The following is a 25,291-nucleotide window of genomic DNA, read 5'->3' on the forward strand; positions in this document are numbered from 1 at the left end:
AAATAAAGCTAACAACTAGTCAAAGATTTACGAATTTCCTAGTGTCAATCAACTTCTTAACCCGCTCACTTTTGGGGTGGGGGCGATGGGACCCGACGCTTCTGTGCTCTGTTGCCGAAATATACAAGTGGTGGTAAAGTCTTCCGAATTTCTCTACGGGAGGGTCTCAGGCGCTGCGCTCACGTTGTAATTGAGGGCTGTGGTCCTTCCTCTGAACCAGCTTTTGCAGAGCAAACAGCGTTCTCACTTCAAAATAAGGATTTTTGTGTGGTGTGTGGCTTGGGGGTAGGGGCGTGTGGATATTCCCGGCGAAGTCTCTAATGCACCTCTTGGCTCCTTTTGAATAAGGTAGTCTTGAGGTCCACCCGACTGTCAAATTCCATTCTATCTTCTTCCCACAGGGAGTTCCCTTGAGAGTTAGGAGGTGTGGAAGTCTGCTCGTGCCGGGAGCCTAATTCCCAGGAGGATGCGGGGACCTCGGAAGGCCGGGACTTTCCCTCAGTGGGGCGGCAAGGCTGCTCAGAGCCACGACTTGAGCTCACTTGGCCAGCGCCTGGGCTTTCACCGGGCAGACACGGGGCGACCCAGCAGTCGGGTTCGCGCCGGGGCGGCCCCGGTTCGAGGCGGGGGCGGGGGCGGGGCCGGCGGGGCCGCGGCGGGGGCGGGGCCAGCGCGCGGCTCGCCCAGCCTAGGCCGCCGCTGGGCTCCGCCTCGCCCGGCTACGCAGGCGGCGGGGCTGCGGCACGGGCCGGGCGGCACCATGGCGGCGGCGGCGCTTGGTGCTGCGGCGGCTTCTTCCCAGGCGCCGGCGGCCACGGCGACGGCAGAGCCCGGGGCCGGCGACGAGGACAGTCGCGAGGTCCGAGTGCTGCAGAGCCTGCGGGGCAAGATATGTAAGCGAGGGCCGGGCTGAGGGGACCCACCCGGCGGCGGCGGCGGCGGCGGCGGCGGGGCTGAGGGGGCGGCGGGCGCGCGGGGGCGGCGGCGGCGGGAGCGGCGCTGGGCTCGCGGGGCCGAGAGGGGCCTGGGCGGGGGCCGGGCCGGGCCGGGCGAGGCTGGGAGGGGTGTGGTGGGGGAGGCGTCGCCTCGACGGGGCGGCGTGGGCTGGGGCCGCCCTGTCCGGAGGGAGCGGGAGCGGGGAATTCGCCCGGGCCGGCGCCGGCGTGAGGGGCTCGGCTCCGGGGCGCGGTCGGGGGCGCGGGCGGGGGGCGCGAGGAGCTTCCGGCCGCCCTCAGACGCAGGCCTCGGGGCGGCCGCGGGCGCCGGGAGCGGCCCCGAGGTGGGAGGCGAGCGGTAATTAGGGGGAGGCGCGGCCGGAGGAGGAGGAGGAGGAGGGCGGGGAAGCAGGGCCGCCGAGGGGAGGGGGCTGCTGGCCCCGGGGCTCGCCGCCGGCGCGAGGTTGAAAAAGGCGCCCTGGGCCGGAGGCCACGGGCCGCCCTGGGCCGCGAGTGGCGGCCGCGCGGGGTGCTGGCGGGTGAGCGCGCCGGGAGGGGCCCGGGCCGGACACCTGTCCTCGCCCCACCTCGCTGCGGCGGGGACTTGAATCGAGAGACAGCGTGACTGACAGGACTTCAGGCAGGATGTAGTGGCTTCCTGTGAGCAGGTCTCAAAACAGTCATCCAGCTCGCACTTAACCCACTTAATTCCTTTCCTTCTCATGCATTTAATTGTTACTTTGGTGAGCGAGCCGCACTGGTTGACTTAATACAAGATTTTTGCTCACAGGCTCCGAGCATTACTATAGACGGACCATTTGAGTTCAGTCATTTGGACGTTTGTTTTAAGAAAATGACTCTTTGGCGTCAGGTTGCCGGTTTTTTCAGTGGCTTATTCAGAGGAAACGCTTTTTTTTTTTTTTTTTTTTTTTTTGCTATTTGTAAGATAGATCAATAGAAGTTATTGCTTTTGTCGAAATTTAGCTTTATTTTCTTTATTCAGTGTCTTCGGATTGGAAGCGTGCTTCATGTTTCATGTAAATAACTCTTAGTGATAGGTACTTTTTACTTTGTATGAAGAAAATCGAATTGCGTTGACATGACTAACAATGCTTTTTCTTGCAAAGAATGTAAAATTGTCCTCTTCCTGAATAGTGATATTATTAATTGAGCTGGGATTCTTCTACTGTCCTTTTTTCAAGTTCCCTCCCCCCATTCAAGTATTAGGGATTTCATTAAATCTCAGAAGCAGACAAGTTAAATTTTGTCACCTTTTTATTCCCAGAAGTAGTCTTGGGGCTCTTAAGAGAGTACACTTCTTAAAATGTGGGAAATGACACCAAAGAAGTCGATCTTCTTTGTATCTAAGTTCCCAACATTGAAGTCACCTCCTAGGGTATAAAATCTTTACAGAATTTGGGTTAAGTCTTAAACTTAGTATTTGCATATATCTAATTTAATATTTGGGGAAACTATACATGGGCCGGAGTTACCCCCTTGATCTAATTTTCCAAGTTTTTACCATTTTATACTTTAGTGTCACTTGATGCTCTGCAGCGTCCACTGGAGCCTCACTGATTTACAAAGCTGCAGGTTCTACAGTGAAACTACATGTACACAGATCTTGGAATTGCGAGTTAGGGTTGGGTTGTTTCCAGAAGGACTTGACTGCCCTGCACTTTCACCTGCTCCAGGGCAAAGATATCACAGTAAGAGATATCACTGTGAGTGAAACTTGGGCCTACAAATTAAAAAAACACAACTTTGTTTCTGTGGCTTAGAGCAGCCCCACCACCCGGACTTGGAGATTGATCATCCAGTTGCTGGGAATGACATTAGTGCTTTAACCGGAGGCAAAGTGTTACATCTGTTATCTCAGTCAGTTTCTTGCTTTTTGAATTGCTCAGTTTAGAGCTCAGGTCCTGGAGTATCGGCTTCATAGAAAAAATGTTAGGATACTTACATGTGAAGCTTCTCCCTCTCCATTTCTTTGCCCTCCTTTTAGCTGGTATAATCCAGAGTTGGTTGAGCTTCAGAACCCTGTGAAGAGATGCTGTTTTCTGTTTCCCTGAAACTGACATGTGGGTTTTTGCAGGGTGGGGGCTGGGAGGCTGGAAGAGTCAATAGCAGGTGCTAAAGTCACAGAAATGGGATGGTGGTGGTTCTGACAGTGAAGATATTAAGCAGCGTGGGGGTGTGGGTAACCATGTCAGCTTTCCTTTTCACCATGCTAGGAGACCTCAGGGGAAACCTGATAGTGCCCACTAGCCTGGAGAGGTGCTGGCAGATTCCAAACTGCTGATGGAGAGCCTCCCATCTGGAGAAGTAGAGAACCATAGGGCTGAAAGTGAGCCTGGAAGGAAACGTCATTTTTCCTGGACTTGGGTAGGACCCTCCAACTCCAAATCATACCAGCAAAAAGCGAAGATGGATTGATTTATATATCTTTAAAATTCTAGAGATAATAGCCCACAAACTTCTTTAGGGATTTCATTCCATTATTTATTAATTTTCCCATATACTTCACAAGGTGAAATACCAGAGTGACAGATTGAAAAACCGTTTTGTGGTCAGTTTCACACAATCCCCTGACATTAGCAAATCCAGTGTTGCTGACATTATTTTTTCTTATATGCTGATCCCCAGTTCTGTGAGGTTGTTTTAGTGCCCTAGGAAACCAGGGCAGTTCCAAATGGTCTGCTTCCTTAATATTCAAGAGGCAGGTTTAGTTGTTGGATGTCCTAGAGTTGTCATATGAACCCTTGAAAAAGGCAGTTAAGGGTGTACTCCAGGTATACTCCAGGCTCCATTTTTTGCAGTGAGTAGCAGGTACGCTAGCCCACCTGAAGCACTCTTTGCATTCCCCTCCCCCACCCAAAGCCCCACTGGCAAGTGAAAGAGGAGGATTGGGGCTTTCTCCTTTATATTTTCAGGCTTCATGCCATTATTTTGTGATGTCCTCCATTCTGGTTACTGCTGTTTTTACAAGTTTACTCTTGTCCAGTTAAGTCAGATTGTAAAAATGTTGAAAGAGCCTGTGCCACCTTATGCCTGGGTTTACCTTCAAGGGAGATCAGATTGATAAGGGAGGCAGATCTAAGGATTTGTGTGAATATTACGATGTGTGGTACAGTGCAAGATGTGTGGGACCATGATGTGTCCCAGAACTCACTTGGTCTCCCTGATATCTTCAGAAGAAGAATGACCTAGGGCTGTTGAGCAAAGTAGGATCTGTGGGGTATGGTTAAGGCTTGAGTTTAGAGGCTTGGTCAGGTTAGTCACCTGGGTTTGAGACTTCACTTAATATCCAGTTTTTGTTAATCTCTGTGTGTCTCGATATTCTCATGTGTAAAATGAGGATAGTAAAAACACCTATTTCACAGGATTGATTTGAGGAATAAATAAATTCCCTTCTCTGATCATTTCTCCCCCTCCACCCAAGAGCTAGGTTGGACATGGACCATCTTTTAGGAAGGATTAGAGTAGGAGATAAAACCTAATCTTTATCTGATGTTCTTGTCCAACATGTACTGGCATTTCCTGGTGTAGAAAGCTGATTAAAATCGGAAGACCTGTATTCTGTTTCATACATTGTTAATTATTATTCATGTGACTTTATGCAGCTCACTTAAGAGTTTATCTTCCTCATCTTTAAAATGGGAATAATAACTTCATCAGTAGCTATTTTGTACATGGTGTTCCCTCTGCCTGAGAGTGTTTTTCTCCTTCCCTCCACTCCATGTTTATATCAGGGAACTCCTACTCATCCTTCAAAAGCCTGCTGCATGTGATCTCCTGACCAAAGTCTTCTTTGGGGCACCACCACCCCAATCCCTGGAGAGAAGGTGTTTGCCCTTGGTACTGCTGGGGAATCTCAATTCCTTGTCCATTTCCTTATTATAGCACATTTCACAGAAATTATTTATTTGTTTTCCCCAGTAGACCGTGAGCTCTTCCAAGGTAGGATTCATTCTTGTTCATTTTTTTAACCGCACCATTGTCAGCACAGTGCCCAGAACAGAATAGGTCTTTAGAAAATGCCCTATCTCTCATTATGTTATCCTGAGGAGGATTTGAGATACTAGATATGAAAGTGTTCTGTAAATTTTACAGCTATACAAATGAGAAGATGATAGCATTATTAAAAGAAATCTACATGGGTCTGTGGCAGGAAGTTCATCTCTTTCAAAATCATGGTGCCAACTGGTGAGGTTTGAACTGATGCCAAAGTTGCTTCATTAGGAAAAGGATTAAATTTTTCTAAATGCTCTGATTGCTTATTATTAGGGGATTTGAATATTGTTACTTGACTGTATTCCATGAATATTGTTACTAATTAGTCCTGAACCTGGAAAAGAAAAATCTCATAATCACACCTTACACATTAAATGTCTCTATTTGTCATGGCAGGTTTGAATTTTTTGGTAATAAAGTATAAATCAAAACATTTTCTTGACCACGCAATAGAATTGAGATGGAGAGATTAAAAAGAGTTTATTCATGCTAAGAATTCATTACTCTCAGATATTTGAAATGAAATGAGTTATTTAATAAATTATTAGAAAGAGGGAAAGATTAATAAAGGGTTTGTTCATGCCAAGAATTTATTATTGTCTGAAATTTGAAATGAGATGATGAGTTATTTAGCACAGAGGAAGAATCCATCTTTCAGATGGTAGAAATGAGAGAAAAGAGTTCTTTGTAAAAGTTCACAGAGCAGTCTGCTCATCATTTGCTTTGAGGAAGACAAGAGGTGAACTTCAATGAGTTCATAGAGTTTTTTTTCTTTTTTTTTTTTAACTTAGAACTCTTTGAGTAGACTCTAAGGGACTGTGGAACTAATGTAACTGAAATAAAACTATCATTTTATCCGTTAATAATAGATGCTAATCCTATTTCCTTGTTAATATGCTTTATGAAATTATTTAACAATAATATCAGATTATGTGTTTTATCTACTAATGAAGTTCTGTGCTCCTTGGCAAGCTGCTGAAAGTTTTGTTGTAGAGCCATCGATTAATGTAAATTCAGAAACTTTTTATGTATGCTAAGAAATTTCTATGATATATCTTTAGTTTTGTATGTCATTTTAGTCATCAAAAATCCCTAGCTAAAAATAATATACCTTATATGGTTATACCAACACACATGCAAACATCAGTGAACTGTAATTGACAAATTTGTTACTGTGAGCTTGGTTCTAAGAATATCATTAGTGACAGAATGGCTTTGGGCAAATTCTTTAACTTTTCTGAGCCCCTATTTTCTTACTTGTGAACTGAGAGGTTTGGATGTGGTCTTTAACATCACTTCTAGGACTCTTTGATGATTGCTTTTTAACTTGAACCATTTGCTTTAAGACAGTACATCAGATGCTTTTATTTTAATGCTTAAATATATTTGGTGTACCTATTTTGCATAAGATGCCCTATTTTAAAAATATTTAAGATTTATTAGATAAGATTGTACCCTAAAAAAATTTTTTTCTGTGACCGTTAGTTTATTTATTTCACAGTACCTAACACGTATGTGAGTGTCTGTTAGGGCATAGCCCACTGGGCTGTGAATTGGATGAAAAAGGTCCTTACTAGTTTATCCTAAAGTCTGTAGTACTAAGTAATAGTTGCTTTTAGACACCTGTAATCTTAGAGAATTACAGAAGTTTAGAGCTGGGAGGTAGAGAACATATCTTATTCTGTCCCCTCATTTTACAAATGAAGAAATTGACACTCAGAGACTCAAAGTGTCACACAGTTAATGGCCTGTTGGGCACTAGTTCACTACTGTCAGAGTTCTTTCTAAAATGTTACATAGGATGAATTCATTAGTATGAATGTTGCAAATATACTGCATTTATTGTATGGTGATTACACTGCCTATTTGGTGATATATCCAGAAATAGTAATAGATTTTCACTGTACCATCTACACTCTCTCATCTGTCTCTTCTTGAGACCTTTGTGAAGTGTTTAGAATTAGTGATGAAACTATGGTGATGACCTAGGTGGAGAGTGAGCCCGGATGTTTACCTATTTGTGTCATGCTCTAAGTCAGCAGTTTTCAGTCCTGACTGCCCATCAGCATCACTTGTGAACTTAAAAAAATTCCGATGCCCAGAATCTGCTCCAGACCCACTGAATCAGAATTTCTGGGGTGGTACTTGGATATCCGTAGGTTTAAAACATTCCACAGAGGGTGGTAATGGGCAGCTAGGAAGGCAAACCTCTGCTTTTGCCGGTTGAACAGGTTAGCCACAAATTACCTGAATGGTAGTAACCTGCTGTGCACGACCATGTACAGGGTACCAATAGAAAGTTTGGAGTGATCACAGGGTGGCATTAGTTTGTTTGATTATGTTTTTAAAGATTTATTTATTTATTTGATTAGATAATAACAAATACCTGGTACAAAATTCAAAAGGCACAAAGGGTAGACATTGAAAAATAGGTTCTCTTACTTCTGTTGTCCCCTAGCCATACCCTTTCCAGAAGCAAACATTACCAGTTTCTTGTGTATCCTTACAGAGATAATTTAAGCATTTACAAGCATAAATGTATGAGTATTAATATCTCTCTCTCACCAACATACAGATCATAGCAAAATATACATATTGTTTGGATTTTGGTTTTTTACACTTAGTAGTAGCTTGAAGATTTTTCATATCCATGTATATAGGGAGCTGCCTCATTTTTTTAACAGCTGCGTAATATATCATTATCTGGATATACCGCAGTTTATTTAACCAGTCCTGTATTGATGTACATTCAGGTTACTTCCAGTCTTTGTGTTGCAAACATTACTGCAATGAATAACGTTGTATGTCATTTTTAATATGAGTGCATGTGTCTATTTATGGGATAAATTCCTAGATGTAATGGATTAATTGAATGGTATGTGCATTTTTATTTTGGAAAGACAATGCCAAATTGCTTTTCATAGAAACTATAGCAGTTTATGCTCCCACCAGCAGTGTATGAATGCCTGTTTCTTTACACCCACACAGTGTGTATTTTAAAACTTCTTGGTCTTCACTGATCTGTAAGATGAAAAGGAACGTCTAATTTGTGGTTTTAATTTGCGCTTCTTGTAAATGAGGTCAAGGATCTCATCATATTTTTAAGAGCCATTTTTATTTCCATTTTTTTGTGAACTTGTCTGTTTATTTTTTCTACTGGATTATCAGTCTTCTTACTGATTTATGCTTTATGCAGTAAGAAAGTTAGCTATTTTTTGTAGTGGAAAGATTTTTAAAAATTTAGATGCTTTGGCTGATGCCTATTCTTGAGAAGTTGATCGTGAGATCCAGTGAGGGGCACTCACTTGTTGGTTTCATCTACTTATGTAATTTCTGATACCAGAGTAGAGATGGAAAAAGAACTGTTTGAAAAAAGGTAAGTGAAGACTTAGGAGTTAAAAGACGAACAATAGATTGAGCGAAGATATTTGCAGTAAATCCTACACACAAAGAAAATACTTAGATAACACTTTCTCTGTGCCAGGCACTGTTTTAAACACTTTAAGCTTATTAATTAATTTAATCCTCACAGTAACTCTGTAAGTACAGTTTTTATCCACGTTTTACAGGTGAAGAAACTGAGGCACAGAATAGCTAAACTAAGTAACTTGACCAAAAGCAGATAGTGAATGGTGGAGCTGTTGTTCAAACTGGGCAGACTGGCTCTCGAGTCCGTCTTGTTACTCTTAACCTACTATACTATACTGCCTCTCTGTTAGTGTCCAGAATATACAAGAAGTTCAGGCAAATTTAAAAAGCAAAAGGCCATTAGAAAAATAAAGGCTGTGAATAGGCATTTCATAGAAAAGGAGACATAAAAGGCCTGTAAACATAGGAAAATACTGGTAGTGTTTAACAAAAATTAACCAGGGAAGTACAAATTTTAAAAAGTCATTTTGTGAAAAAAGAAAACCTTGTTAATTTCAGTATTTGGTGAGAGTTTGGCGAAATGGGTAAGTTTAAATTGGTAAAGCGATATTGGAGAACCTTTTGGCAATATCCGTTAAAAATTCAAATGTATATACCTTATCCATTTCTACTTCTACTTATCTCCCCTACAGAAACACTTGTACATTTGCAGAAGAGGCATATATGAAGATGTTTAATGTTGCCTTGATGGTGAAACAAACAATTAGAGACAACCTAAGTGTCCATCAGTAGGAAAATGGCTAGATAATATGTTCGTATACATATTCTATAGCAGCTAGAAAGAATGACGGATATCTATAGTGTGAAAGGAAAGAACTTCAGAAGGTATTGTTGAGTAAAAAATAGCAAGTTGTTAGAGTGATATGTGTAATATCATATCTGTTTTATCTTTTCTACATGTATGTGGGAAAATGCACAGAAAGAGATTTGAAAAGATGTACAACATTGGTTACCTCAGTGGTGGACAAAGGGACTTTGCCTTACCTATGATGGTTTCATTTTTTATAGAGTGTATTTGTGTATTAGCTATGTTACCAAAAATGACTATTCCTATAAATGAATTTGATACAGTATTAGTCTTAAGCTGTGAGAGCTTGTCTTGCTCTATTCTTGAAGACTATCCTATCTGTAAAAGCAAGGGTAACCAAATGTTAGGCTTGGTGACATTTTGAGTGCACATAGAAATAAAGTCAACTTTTCTGTCAAGTGTTTTGGTAACTTTTTATTTTGATATAATTTCCAAAAAAGAAAAATTTATAATAATTTGGTGAATTCCCATATATTTCACTTGTTTTCACTAATTATGTTCAAAAAATTGACTTAAAAAAATTCGGTGTTTTCTTCCAGAGGAACGTAGTAAAAAGAATAGTTTTGATCATTTAAAATATTATAACATTTGTGTGAGTGGTGCAGAACTTCTTAGTTTTGAATTTGGACAATTTTATATAAAATTTTCTTAGTGAATGAGGAAGTGAACTAACGTTTGTTATTTACTATTTTCAAGTACTGTTTAGGACACTTTGCAAATTATTTCATTTAATCCAATTTCACGAAGAAGATTGTTGTTATTCCTATTTTAGTGAAAAAGAGGCTGACACAAAGGTTATTTACTCAGGGTTTAAAGAGGCAGGTTTTTAGAAGGTCTTTAAGTTACCAAAGCTCATGTCCTTTTCTCTACCGTGTTGCCTGTCAGGTGGTTAATTGGAAGGAACTGATGATACGTTTCTGTTGTCAAGAAGTTGATAATTATCTCTAAATTAGTTATAGTCTAATGTAAAGATATTCAATAAAATTAGAATCTTGGAATGCTGTAAAAATTTGTCTTTAGTACTGTTTTGGGGACTCACAAAAAAATGTTAGCCTTTTATCTGCCTGACTATGCTCATGTTAGTTTGTGTTTGTGAATGGTTCTTCTGGAACACACACACATGTACACTTGTACATGCACGTGTGTGGGTGCAACTTCTTTATAACTAGGTGCCACTTTTTTTTTTGAAAAGCACTAGATCATATGAATCTCATTTTGGCTCCCTGGATGCTATTACCAGAAACAGCAGCCATATCCCATATATGGCCTGTTCATGTAGCCCTTAGTTCTGCCACCACCTAGCTTTGGCCCTTTGGTTTCCCTGCCATACTAGGCTCTCTTAATCAGCCTAGGAGCCTTGCTAAGCTTCGTGTAGTTGTAGGAACCATTGGCCTATCCTAGGAGAGATTCCTACCATATGTGCTTTAGAGTTTGGTCTGCTACTTGAGAAGGGGGCTGTCGGGAGCTTGGATCAGCACACATTCAAAACTGAAACCGGAAGTGGGCAAGGCAAACCACAGGAAGATCCTGCCTGCAACTTGGTGACGTATCTCTATAACCCATGGACGCTTCCTGGCAGTACCTTGCGAAACTTGCCTTTTCATGTACAATAGTTTCCTAACTTCTTGTTCTAGACTAAGCTTCAGTCAGAGATGATTAATATGATAGCAATATAGATAACTGTATGATGATTATTATACACATAACTTGTGTAAAGCAACTCGCCCTTAATTATGTTCTGCAGACTTTCCCACTGAGGAGTTGCATCTTACCTAGTAGGACATTTTTGGGGAGTTGCCTTGGAATTTATGCTTTAACCTTGACTTTTTGCCTTGTCAAGAATTGTACTTATATGTTGTTCAGGTTTTATAGCTACAAAACAAGCCTTTGCTCGCTGAGTCTAGGCTAACCACCTAAACCATGCTGGATGCCTGGAATCCTTTGCCCACTCAAGTGCTTGCTCAGCGGTATTACCTTGTTTTAGGCACCTTGATGATTGCACAGTACCTTATTTCCATGATGGAGTAAGAGTGCAGTGTTAGTGAAATTTTATTATTCCCTGTTTCTTTAACCTCCAAGTCCCAGATTAAAATTGCAGTGCCTGTTCTTAGGCAGAATCAGATTTCTGACAGGAATTATGTAGTGTGTTGATTTTTTTTTTTTAAGATTACCAGTTGAGTGGGATTATAGACTCTTGGATTATATTTTTTAAAGATAATATATTATTCACTAGGAATGAGAAAAATTGCTTGACAATCCAGCTATCTGATCATGTTGATTCACACATTGGAAAACTCTCCTTACTGGGAGGTATTCCAGCAGTCACCATATACCTATTGGTGCCATTTCTCATTCTCTGCCTGAATAATAGTTATGCTTTCAAAGTGACAGCAAAGGAGGGAAATAACAAAATAAGCTACCTAACTTTTTTCTCTTCAGTAGTGTGTCCCTTTCTCCCACCGCCACTTTTGCTGCCGTACACTGGGGCAATCTGACATACTCTGAACAGGGTGAATATGAGCTTCTTTAGAAGCTCATGAGTGATTATGGTAGTTCTTTTCTTCCTTTCTCCATTGAGAACTGTAAAGATAAATGAAGAAGAGAGAGCTTTTATGTAAGATTTCTGTATCTTATCCAAAACATTTATTATATTGCATATATAAAAATCTACTGAATGATAAATGGTAAGGTAGCATGTTGAAAGCATGGTTTTCTGCTACTTTTCTAGTAATCACTTAACCTCTCTGAGCCTCAGCTTCCTCTTCTGTAAATTGGGAATAGTAATTTTGCTAATCTTACAAAGTGGTTGTGAGAAGACTGGATGCTTTGGTGTACTGCCTGGAACATTGTACTCAGTTAAGTGTAGGCTGTAACATAAGCAGTAGTAATACTCAAAGTATATTTTCATAGTTTTCTTGATGAGTAATTTATCTAATATAAATGTATATCTAGTTCTTGTAGTGTTCATCAGATTAAACTTGCAATAGGTAGCAATGTCTAAAAGTATTTGAAATCAGTGTTACCATGTGCTTTTTAAATTTCAAGTATTGTCTCAGAAATTTAGAGCTATGAGGAACCTAGATGATTGACTAGTTAAGGGGTTGCAAACTCCAGTCTACAGAGACCAGGCATAATAAAGTAGAGCCAGGTGGAGATTGTTAGAATTTATTAAGGGGATGCCTGTCTACAGTTTCTACTCAGAACCATGTTTCCAGGTCTTTGATTATTAAGAGAAACTAGAAATATGGATTTATTTACTATTAACTCTCCCAGTTTCTAGATTTTGGCTTCATTTCCTTTTTAGTACTCTGCAGGCCAAACGAAATAAATCTCTGGCTACCTGACCCCCAATTTATGTCCCCTATTATAGTTCAAACCCCTCACTTTTAGAGATGTAGAGCCTGAGGTATAGTAAGGCCAGGTGTTTTTCCTTGTATTTCCTGTAATAGAAATGTAATACTTTTGTAATAAAAGTCTCATTTTTAAAAAATAAATGAGCTCCCCTGGTGTATCCAGTTGTTAAGTTACTGATTATCTTTGGTCAGGACCTAATGGCTTTGGTGAAGGGAATTGTGGGCAGGTACTAATTTTTAGGAAATTGCTAACCAAGGAAGAGCACTATTAGTTATTATTTACTAACTGCTTACTCTGTTCTAGGAATTGTGTTAAGTGCTGTCCCTCAGTTAATGCTCACAAAAATCCGGAAGTATTGTAGTTACCTCTTTTTATGCAGGAGGTTGAGACTGAGGACATACAGATCATCAAGTACAAAGCTCATGTTGAAACTCAGATCTCTGTCTCCAAAATGCATTCACTTAACTTGCTGTACTATACCAATACTGTAGATATTTTCAGAATTTTGTGCACCTTTGTCTTATTGCAGAAATTATAATTAAACTTTATAAGAAAATTTGAAAGACCTTAGGATATGTTAACTTTATATAGAATTGTCTTATTTTTGTATAATTAGATGGCACAACAGCATTTTAATTTTGCTCTAAACTTGTCAACACCAAGACTATTTTATATATATATATATATTTTTTTTTTTTTTTTGAGGAAGATTAGCCCTGAGCTAACATCTGCTGTCAATCTGCCTCTTTTTGCTGAGGAAGACTGGCCCTGAGCTAACATCTGTGCCCATCTTCCTCCACTTTATATGTGGGATGCCTACCACAGCATGGCTTGACAAGCGGTGTGTAGGTCCGCACCCATGATCTGAATCTGGCAAACCCCGGGCCGCTGAAGGAGAACGTGTGAACTTAACTGCCATGCCCCTGGGCCGGCCCTGAAATGTACATTTGATTCATTCTTTCTCACTCTGTTTTTTTGTTGTGAATGTAAATGATGGTTTGCATATTTTAATGTCTTTTCCCCATCTAAATTTCCTTTTTTTTAGAGATCGACATCTGAGCTAACATCTGTTGCCAATCTTTTTTTCTTCTTCTTTTCCTCCGCAAAGCCCCCCAGTACATACTTGTATATTCTAGTTGTAGGTTCTTCTGGTTGTGCCATGTGGGATGCCACCTCACCATGGCTTGATGAGTGGTGCCATGTCTGCACCCAGGATCCGAACCAGCGAAACCCTGGGCTGCTGGAGCAGAGTGTGCAAACTTAGCCACTCAGCCACGGGGCTGGCGCCCCCATCTAAAGTTCTAATCCTCTGTTTAGGTTGATATTCCTGTTATTAGAATGTCATATCCTGGGTCACTTGGGCCAAGTTCTGTGAATTCTATCTCTGTAGTATCTCTTCCATTTTTTTCCCCTCCCATTGCCATTTTATTACCTTCGTTGAGGTCCTGTAACTGTCGGAGTAATTTTCCTGAAGCGTAGCTCTGACCACACAGAAACTCTGAGTGACCCTTGTTAGTTACTGAATAAAGCTAGAACTCCTGAGCTTGGCATTTCATGTTCTCTGTATGAATGCCAGCTTCCTTTACAGGTTTCTCTGCTCTTAGTCCCCTTTCCCTTTATGCTTCAGCCGAGTTGTACTATTCCCTGCCTCCTTGAAGGTGCTCCTCTTGTTCCCAATTCCGGCACTTGTTCACATTGTGCCTTACTCCTAGAATGTTATCTCTCCACTTCCGGTTTCTATATTTGGGGAAAAAAATCACTTGCAGGGGTTATTTTGAAGATTAAGTGTAGTTATGTGTATGAAGTTCCTAAAAAACCTACTGTGTATAATATATGCATGAATTTATTCAGTAAATGGTAGCTACTATTATGATTTAGCTTTCCTCCCACCCCAGGTTATCTTTATCTTAGGATCATCTTGTCCAGGATCCTGGCCCTTTGCAATTTCTCTTGGGGTTAATGCCACTGGGATCTGTGTTGGCTCTTATCCCTGAACTTAAGGTATCCTTTGAAATAGATGTGGGCTTACAGCATCTTCCTGGATAATTTCAGAAAGGAATAGCTGTCTATTCCCCTCAGCACTGCTGAATTCCGAAAGACATTAAAGGTGGAATGGAAAGACTAGACTTTAGAGTTTTATTTATGTCAAGTCACCTTTCCAGCTATGTAACTGTGAATTTTTTTTTAATTTATAAAAGGGAATAGTAATGCTTACCTCATGAGGTTGTTGTATAGATCAATTGAGATACTTGAGAGAAAATATTTAACACTGTCTTGGAGCATCCCAACTACTTGATAAATGTTTATCTTCTTTTCATACTTATCCCAGTAGTGTCCTCCTGTAGGGCACACAGAAACATACGTACAAATCTACATGTATAAATGCACACACACAGTTCCCCCAAACATATACATTTGCGCATATGTGCATACTCACAGACATATCCAGAAGCATATATATCAGAATCTCTACCTAGTAGCCTGATATTTGGAATTCTAGCCCTAGGTGAAATTTATATGGTAGGATCTGGATTTACTGTCTGTCGATCTTTGCATGGAATCATTCATCTTGTACACAGAGTTGGTCATATTTTCATTTCTCTTTATCTAAGTTATCTTACCATTTTTGATTCCCAGTGGTGTTTACCTTCTTGTTTTAAACTGTTTAATTTTTGACAATGACTAAAAGCTACTGTTTTCTGTAAAATATTTAGCTGTTTGCTCTGTTCCTTCAGGTGTTGATGCAGTGGTTACCTACGCAGTGGAGCCTTCCTTGGTGCTCCTTCTCTCTGCTATTTCGTATGGTGTCCATTCCTGCTTAACACTTATTAGATATTAGAAGCTCCTTTTTGCCCATGCTAAAGTTGTAAACACACATACACTCATACTTATTCAGTAGCTATTTCCTTATCTGTTAGAAGCTAAGCATGGTGCTAAGAATTGGTCCCTTCCCTTAAGAAGTTTATAGTTCAGTGAAGAGGCATACAGCTGTCTCCTTTGCTGGTTTCTTCTCATTTCTACCAACTCAAAATGACAGAGAACTCTGAGGCTCAGTCTTCAAATTTTTTTCTTTTCTATCCATGTTTACTTCCCTTGTGATCTTGTATATTCTTCTGGTTTTATGAATATTATATGCCTGTAAATGACTCTCCAATTTTGTCTCCAGCTGGGACTTTTTTACCCTCTTGACATCTGCACTTGGGTGTCTAATAGGCATTTCAGATTTAATATGCCCAATACAAACTCTTGATGCCCCTCCCACAACAAGAGTCTCCTCCCTCTGGAAATGGCATCTCTATTCATGCAGTTGCTCAGGCTAAAACTCTTAGAAGCCCTCCTTAACCCTTTTTTCTCTCATACCCACATCCAAAATATCAAAAATGGTGTTGGCTCTATCTTCAAAATATATGCCCAGTTGACCACTTCTCTCCACGCTAAGTTATCTCTAATCAAGATTATTACAGTAGCCTCCTGTCTAGTTTCCTGCTTCCAGTCTTTCCCTTCTGCAATTATTTTTCTAAAACAAGAGTTATATCATGGCATTCTTCTCTTCGAATTCTTCAATAGCTTCCCATCTCACTCAAAAAAGCTTAAGACTTCCGATTGGCCTGCAAGACCCTGTTAATCTGCCTCCTTCCCCACCCCTACTTCGTCTCTTACCATTTCCGCCCTCTCATCGTTTTGCTTGTTGTTTTACAGCCATACTGGCCTCCTTGCTGTTCTTTCAATGTGCCAAGCTGTCCTGTCTCAGGGCCTTTGCATATTTTATTCTTTCTGCCTGTCCATCTCTTTCCCCAGATAAATACATGGCTCATTCCCTCATTGGCTTCCTTCAAAGATATCTGCTCAAATATCTTATTAGAAAGGCCTTCCCTAATTCCCTATATAAAATAACATTGCTCTCCTCCCTCTTTCTACCCTCTGGGCCTGGCACTGCCGAACTTTCTTATCCTACTTTGTTTTCTTCTATGGCAATAAATATTTGTTTCTTCCATGGCAGTAAATATTGTATACTTACTTGTTTAAGAGCTGATGATGTTTGTCGCCCCTGACTAGATTGTACAACAGTTCCATGTGGGCAGAGACCTGTTTTTATTCATTGTTATATTCCCAGAGTTTATAAAAGTGCCTGGCATGTTGCAGGCACTTAAATATTTGTTGAATGAAATGCAACTAGTGAAATACAATATGATCATTATAGTAGAAGTACATATAAGATGCAGTAGAAACATGGAGAATAGAGTAACATGACTACCTAGGCATTGAGGGAAGACTTTATGAACAAAGGTGCCCTTAAGCAGAGCTTTTTTGGGGAAAAAAAAAAACGGTAAGGGTATTCTGTACAATGAAGTAGCATTGCAGATGTCCAGAGGCATAAGAGAACACAGTGTATTCAAGGAACCGAAAGTATAGTACTGCTGGAGCATAACTTGTGGGGGTAAAGATTAAGTAAGTAGATGAAGCCAAACATGTAGTAGATGGTGCCAGATCATGAAGAATTTCTATGCCAGACCAGGAAATTTGAGGTTTCATCTTGCAAGATGGGCAGTGGTAGGTAGCGTGGAGCCATTGAAAATGTTTGAGCAATGGGTGTTAATATACGTTTACATATTAAAAAAGGTAACTGCTAACAAATGTGAAGGATGGGGATCAAAACTAAACACAGCATTTTGTTTAAGATGTATTTGATGTTGCAAGATTTGTATGATGCAGAGAAACAATTAACTGTCACATGCATGGGCGAGAGGCTGTTTCGTTTTACGGTTAGACAAGACCACTGATGGGTAGTGTGAAGATGTTCTTAGCATACTTGCAGTATATCTTTGAGGAAGAAGTAATCCCTGATGAAGGATTAGTTTGTTCATCTCTGAAAATCTGTGCTTTAAGAGAGAAGATTTTTAAAAAATTTAGATAACAATTGTGTTGTAAGTTGTAACATAGACAAGAAAAGTTCTTAAGGAGTAACAGTTATGAATTCAACAAATAAGGGTGTTGTTACAGAATAAAAGATGTTGTGCTTGAAGACCAGCCTCCTTTCATCATAGAGGAACTGTTTTGTCAATAATATCCCTCCTCATCTTGATTTATTGTTGAAGGAAATAGTGACAGTTGTAAATATAATCGGATCTATACTATTTTCTGTAAGGCCAAAGTATCTGCCTTTGTAGGACAAATGTCTCCCTTTGCATATTGCAGTATGCTGGCATGCACAGAGTTTTTTAAGTGAAGGATAAGCTAAAAATATTTCTTCCCTTCCTTCGAATGTAAGTAAAAACCATTTCCATTATTTCAATTGTCTTGCTCAAGTGTCATACCTCAGCAATATATTGAATGTCTTGAGTACTTTAATCTTATTATTTTAGGGTAAAAGTATGATGTGTAAATTTAAGGATAAGATGGAGGTACCCAAAATGTTGCACATGGTTTGAATGTTGAGAATTTGACACTCCCAGATTCATGGAAACATAATAATGTATTATTAAGCATATTTTAAAAACCACATCCAAGTGCTACCATAGGAAATAAATGTTTTCCAAAGGCAGATAAAACAATACAAGAATTAAGATCCGTTTATCTCCATTTCCCAAGTTGAAGCATTCACCTGTCGAGTATACTATGCTGTTCAACTCACTTCTGATGAAAGAATAAAAGTAGTTTTCAGTGAGATATTGCTTCATAATTTCTGAGTCCCAGTTTGATCTGAAGAGCCACATCTAGGTGACAGATTTACTAAACTCTAATGATTGGTAATGTGAGATGGAATTTTCTAATTTATTGGAAATAAAGGATAAGAAAAAAAATCCAATCAGGATTAGGTTACAGAATCAACTGTAGCTAGTTTAAGCAGAAAGAAATTTAACGTAAGATTTTAAGTGTCTTATAGAATTCTTGGAAAGACTGAAGAACTAGACTCTAGGTTGAACTTTTAGGATGACATTCAAATGCCATATTGCAGCTGGGCTACTATGGGAATTACTACCTCTTTTAGTATCAGAAAGGCACCTGCAGAATTGGCAAGCTGTAACTTTTAGTCGCTTGTCTTAGAACCTTGTCACCTCTGTCATGATCAGGAATCTACCACTATTAGGAAACAGCCATCAGCAAGCAGCCATCTTCATCAGTAAGCTGTCGTCACTGCTGCTGGCTCTAGAGCTAAGCCACGCCTGCCACTACCTGCATAACGGAATGGATGCCTTGGGCCCTTCTTGATATCTATGAAACCTGTGACTGGATACAAGGAGTTCTGCAAATGCTGCTGTAGGAAACTTGGACATCTCCCTAACAGTATTTGCTAGTAGAAGCAGCCTAAATGCAACCTCCCTTCCCTTCTGCCCTCCGAATTTCTAGTGAGTGCATCTGATTGGCAGAATTTAAGTCACATCCACAAACCCCAACTGCAAGACAGACTAGGAAATGTAGTCTTTAGCTTTCTAGTCTCTGCAGTATAGGAAGCCATATGCTGAAGGACATTGAAATGGATGATGAAGCTGCTCCGCCATACCATATCTCCTGCAAATACAGACCTTGATTCTGCTTAAGGCTGGCAATCATCAAATAAGCAATAGATAAATTGAGAAAGATTGCAATTAACACCATCAAATAATGTTGAGAAACTTAAAAGTCTTTGTTTTTTGCTATGTTTTTATTGTTTTATAATGTCACATTTAAAAAAATATCTGAAATTAGTGCTCCACCTATATGGTGAATTTAGCAGTCTGTGGATGCCAAAAGTTTCCTCACATTTAAAGTGTGGTTAATGGATGAAAAGCCTGAAAGAGAGAGTAAAAGAAAAACTGTTGGAATGGGTTACTTAAACTAAGGAAAAGTCAGTGAAGCCTGGTTAAATAAGGTGGGAACTGAAAAGCTATCATTTGACTTGGTAACACTTAGTATTGTTAGTGTTCTTGAAGGTTCTAGTAAAGAAATAGAATCAGAAACCAAATTGTATGTTCAGACTGTGAGTAGGAGGGGAAGGATTGGAGCAGAGATTATAGAATAAGTTTTCAAGAAACTTGCCTTTTAAGAAGCAGTAGTTTTTTCTTTCTTTTTTTTTTTTTTTGGTCCAATGGACTTGCTTATTTATATACCATAATTAACTAGAACTAGTGAGGTCCTACACAGATATCACACACAAGACAAGTACAATCTTCCAAAGTTCCTCGCTTTTGTCTGTTTGTGTAGCTTGCTATAAAGTGTGTGTTGTTAAAATACTGTCTTTCTGTTTAGAGATATAATGGGTATAGCATTATTTTTAGTTCTCTAACCATTGGTTACTTTACTTCTGATTATTTTTTAATGAAGTAGCAGTTAATTATTTTGATTTCTGTTTTTTGTAAAGTACTAATTGATTACTACTGTAGTTGGGAGTTAGAGTTTAAAGTCTTGATAGCTGACTTAACATATTTGTATGATTGATTGGTAAACTGGGCATTGGTTAGATGAATTCACCTTCAGTGTAGTTTATTTGAGCATTAGTTAGTGACAGATAGTCAAAGTACAGATTATGATAACTACTTTTGTAGGAAGTGATGTTGAGTACATTTTATATATTACATAGAACTTGTTTTTGTTTATTCTAAGTAAATATCTGATAATGTCAAGTTTGTTGGATTCTGCAGACAAAATAATCCCCATTGTCTCCCTCTTAAAAAGGTGGGTAGTGGAACATGTCTACATTTATACAGTGTAGTTTTCTCAGACTTCACTTAAGTGAATGAAATAGGAACATGTTCAAGGGCTGTGATTTAGTGTTCCAAATTCCCTCATTAGATATGGAGCATGTTTATTATGATTTAATTCCAAATTTGTTTACATTCTAGGCCCTATATGGTGACTTAGTTGGATTTTTGGTTAAAAAAGAAAAATACCTTTGGATTATACAGAGGGGAGACATTAAAGAAGAAGGAGAGACTTAAAGGAGAAGGTTGAAAATTGAATCCTGGGCAGTGCTCTGGAGTGAGAGGGAGGGAACGGGAGAGAGAGAGCACAGGTAGATGGATGAGCTGTGGATGAGCTTTGGATAAGAGGAGAGACATCTAGTCTTTTGGGGGAGAGGAGATAGGGTGGGTACAAATTCAGATATGTATTATTTTTCCTGTTAGGAAACTAGTTTATTTGTAAAGACCAGCCCATATTAGGCAATTTTAGGGTCATTTAAAAGATCAGATTTCTTCATTCTGACTTGAGATGAACATAAGTATGTTTATTCTGTTTAAGTGGTAGCTTAGTTTTTCTCTAATCTTTTAATGACCAACTTAATACCAATGAATATCTTAGTGGTGCCTTTCCATTGACTTTCTTATTTTAATTTTTAAAAATTATTTGTTTATTGAGTTTTTCATAGTTATTTTGTAAGTTTCTGATAGACTTCTTTAAAATATATTGGTTTAAATGGCCTTTAGTTTTAAAGTTGATAAGCAGAAAGAGACTTAAGTTTATCTAGCCCAGACTTTCATCAGGAAAGCTGTGCTTCACTGATTTGTCTGGTTATTTAGCCACTTAATAGCAGAGGTAAGACAGGAACATTGGTTTCATGATTCTTAGGGCAGTACTCTTCCCTTATGCCCACTACCGTGCTTTCCTAATTTAGTACTCTGGTGTCTGACTTCAGCACCCACACTGCTGTGTTTCCTTTTGGCCCCTGAACATCTGACAAGAACTTCAAAACTAGACTTACTGGCTTCTTTAATATTCATTGAACAGATATTTCTCAAGTGTCTGCTGTATGACAGTCATGATTTTAGACCTTGAAGATCAACAAGTTCTCAGACCTCAAGAATGAGGGAACCAGAAAATAAATACTTAAGTAAAAATTAACAGAGTTTCAGATAGTTATAAATAACATCAAGAAAACAAACAGAGAAATAGAATATCATAGCAGGATTATCTACTTTAGATAGGATAGTCAGGGAAGATTTCTCTGAGGAAGTGACATTTGAGTTGAGACTTGAGTGATAAGAGCCATCTATGTGAAGATGTAGGGTTAGAGCGTTCCAGGCAGAGGCCCTAAGCTTGAACAAGCTTGGCCTGGTTTTGAATGGAAAGGAGGTGAACGCTGGGGAGTGTGGGAGGAGAAGAGGTCAGAGAGGAGAGGACAGTTCAGTAGGGCTGTGTAGACCAAAACAATGGAAATTTAGAAGTGGGGTTGTTTTCTAAGTGAAATGGAATGGTATTGGAGCAGGGGAGTGACCGACCTGAATAATATGTTTCAAAGATCACACTGCTTGATGGAGAGTGGATTGTAGAGTGATATCAGTGAAGGCGAAGAGAGGTGGCTGGATTTGGGATTTATTTTGGAGGGCTGCTAAATTTACTGATGGACTCAATCTGGAGGTGGGAGGTTTTGGAAGGATGAGGTGAGAAAAAGAGAGGAAGATGGTGGTAAACTTGGGGAAGAGCATGTTTTAGGGGAGGAAATCAGATGGTTTGTCTGGGACTTGTTAAATTTGAGATGCCTACTGGATAGGCAGGAGGCAGTTGAATATTCACATCTAGTGTTGAGTAGGAGACAGGCTTGAAAATGAACATCTGGGAGGCAACAGCATTGTCATTGTAAACTGAAGGAGTTTGCATAGAGAGAGATGAGAAGGTGGTCCAGAACTGAGCCCTGAAGCATAGCAACATGTAGAGAAGAGGAGGAGAGAAGTCAGCAGAGGGCCAGTGATGTAGGAGGAAAGCCAGAAATACTGTCTTGTGGAAGCCAAGAAAAGAGGGCATTTTAAGGAGGGATGTTAGTGTTCACTTTTATTAAATAGTGCTGCCAGGTCAGGTATCATGAGGACAAGAGAAATGACCATTGGATTTGGCAATATGGAAGGCATGAATGACCCTGGCTGGAGCCGTTTCAGTGTCATGGGGTTAGAAGCTGATTGGAGAGGGCCGAAGAATGAATGTAAGGTGAGAAATTAGAGACAGTGACTGGAGATGATTGCTTTTGAGAAGCTTTTCTGTGAAAGGGAGTCTAGAAATGGAATGATATCACGAGGGAGGAGGTGGAGTCAAGGGAGATTTTTTATTTTTGTGCTTTTTAAAAATTGGGACATAGCAAAGGTTGTTTATGTGCTGATGGGAATGATCCGCTAGAGAGGAAAATTAATGATGATACAGAAAATGGGGATTAATTGTGAAGTCAAGTCCTTGAGGTGGCACTGGAGGGATGGGATGGCAGCACAGTCGGGGGATTGCCCTTTTCTAGGAGCAGGAATTCAGTGATGTACTATGAGCTCACATGCCCCTGTGCACAGCTCCTCCCTTAGTCTCAGCAGACTGCTTTAGACCAGGTGGATCTTCTTTTTCTAATCACTAATTTTTTTTTCTGTGTTACATCTTATGTGTTCTTTTGGATTCGATTCATACTATATAAGGCTTAGCATGAACTAGCTGGTGATATTTAACACCAATTTCAATTTTTGTGCCAACAGGTGAAGCGAAAAATTTATTGCCATATCTTGGACCCAACAAAATGAGAGATTGTTTCTGCACTATAAATTTGGATCAGGAAGAAGTTTATCGTACCCAAGTTGTTGAAAAATCTTTAAGGTTTGTAAAAAAAAAAAAAAACTGGTAAATTATCATTCATATGATACATACTGATTAATAAATTTTATTCATTTTCCAGACTATAATCTTCAAGAAGACTTTCTTCCTCTGAAAATTTTACTTTACTGGGCATCGGTTGAACGAATTCACCTTCAATGTAGTTTATTTGAACGTTAGGTAGTGAATTTACATTCTGAATTTTTTTTTAGGTTTACAGAATCTCAGAGTTTGAAGGAACCTTAATGTTCAGTGAGCTGGACTAACCACCTTATGCTTGGTTCCTTCTGACAATTATCTTTGACAAGTGGTCATCTGGCATTTGCTTAATAATGTTCCAGTGACCAAGGAGTTCACTGCCTCCTAAGCAGCCTATTCAGTCTTGGATCTATTCTGACTCTTATAAAGCTCTTACACTTAGTTAATTAACGTCTATCAAAACAAGGACCTACTACATGCCAAGAACTTGCTGGCTGCTATTTATTAATACATCCACAAGAGCAAGACAGACACAGTGCTTGCTTGCATGTGGCTTTTCATTGCCTCAAAATATATCTTCCTCTTAATTCTTCCTAATTCTGTCCCTTGGATTTCTGGAGAACAAATTTAATCCATCTTTCACATGACACTCTTTCAACAGTTATCCCTCAATTTGTTTTCTAGGCTAAGTTTTGCCTGTTCGTTTGTACTTTTCTCAAAGTACATCATTATTTATCTTGAGGATAAATTACTTCTTAAAGCTTATACAAGTCAGCTAAGTAGGGCATTGTAAGGGAGTGATCTCAGGTAGATTTCTTGTCTTTTGAAAGTGTAATAGCACTTTGAGAGTTTCATAGTAAATTCTAATTCATAGAACTGGAATGTGCCACCTCTGCCCTATAATAGTGTTTGTGGACATAATTCTAGTGCAGAGTTGTGCTGAAAGGATGCAGTTGTGTTCAGGCACAAGGAATTGTTGGAATGCACATGTGGTGGATGAAATATTGAGTGTCATGACTTACATAAATTGTATTTCAGGTGTCTGTTTTTTATCCTCTTTTTCATATCTTTTTTCTTTATACTTGCCCTTTTTTTTGTCCTCTGAAGTTTTTCCCTTTATGTCTTTATTGTCAGTATTTATAATTTTGAATGTCTATTGAGTTCTTCATAGGAAGGGGATTGTATAAAGCTGAAAATAGTTTAGTAACCCAAAAAGATTTGAAATAATATGCTTCCCATCTTTAGTCATAAATCACCTGTCCCTGTTGTATTAGAATTCTGGTGTTATTTGTATGTTAGAAATGATGAAACTGAGTCACCAAGAGGCCAAATAATTTGTCCATATAATAAAGGAAGTTAGAAGCAAAACTGAGATTGAGGACCTGCAACTATTTAAATCTCAATTTGTTGCTTAATGTATGCTCATTCCATATCACACAATAATCAGTGATATGCAAAAGTAGTAATTGTCCATAAATTGGATACTTTTGATAGTTTCTAATATGTAGCCTTGTAAATGAGCACCTAAAACTAGCCTACTTTTTTTATTTTTTAACTCTTGCCTTTCCAGATACTTGTGTTGAGGAAAACAGTGAAACCAATTTTCTTTATCCATCTTAAATTATTTTTCTAGATGCATGGGAACTTGGGAGATATTTTAAGGCTAGCAGTGGTTACCTTAGGTCATTTCAATATAGTTAGACAAGGTGCTGCTTGGATTCTGAGTGCCCACTAGCATTTTTCCTTGTGGAGTAGGGCAAAAGAATCTGCTGTATAAACTCTTGCTCACTTTGCTTTCATTTCAGTGTTTTCTACCCTTGTGGATATTGTGATACACTGTTAAGTCAAAAGTCAGTAGATACCATTTAGATCGTTTATGGATTCTAGATATTATAGTTTTTATAGGTATCGGGGTATAGAGTTTTTATAACGGGTAAAGTAGGAGTCACATATGGAATCTGTAGCTTCTAAATCTTTGCCTGAAATCCTTTTAGGGAGTAGGTATATAAACAAAGTATCAGCAATACCACTTGTTGATGGTGCTTCTCTTCGCCACACCAGGAATTTCCTCAGGAGCCATTGGCACGATCGCAGATCAGTGATAACAATAGAGTGCTGTTTTTAAAACTATGTGAATCTGGTCACTGCTTCTTACCAACGTTATTGAAAAGTTTTCAGGTGGATTTATTTATTTATGAAATAAAGAGGTGGGCACCCAGATGTGGGGATTGGTTTG

The 25,291-nt window shown here is 39.4% G+C and overlaps 1 protein-coding gene across 3 annotated transcripts in view; it reads left to right on the forward strand.

Annotated features, from left to right (window-relative positions):
* The first annotated feature begins 669 nt into the window (after positions 1–669).
* The window catches only part of RASA2 (RAS p21 protein activator 2), a 109,201-nt gene continuing 84,579 nt past the window's right edge, over positions 670–25,291 (forward strand). For all 3 annotated transcript variants that reach the window (XM_023621031.2, XM_023621030.2, XM_023621032.2), the window contains exons 1-2: positions 670–893; positions 22,962–23,079. In XM_023621031.2, the coding sequence (XP_023476799.1) occupies positions 761–893; positions 22,962–23,079 (251 nt within the window). In that variant the 5' untranslated portion in view covers positions 670–760. The remainder of the gene's footprint in view (positions 894–22,961; positions 23,080–25,291) is intronic.

The sequence above is a fragment of the Equus caballus genome, chromosome 16 (genome assembly GCF_041296265.1).
Source record: "Equus caballus isolate H_3958 breed thoroughbred chromosome 16, TB-T2T, whole genome shotgun sequence".
Taxonomy (NCBI): domain Eukaryota; kingdom Metazoa; phylum Chordata; class Mammalia; order Perissodactyla; family Equidae; genus Equus; species Equus caballus.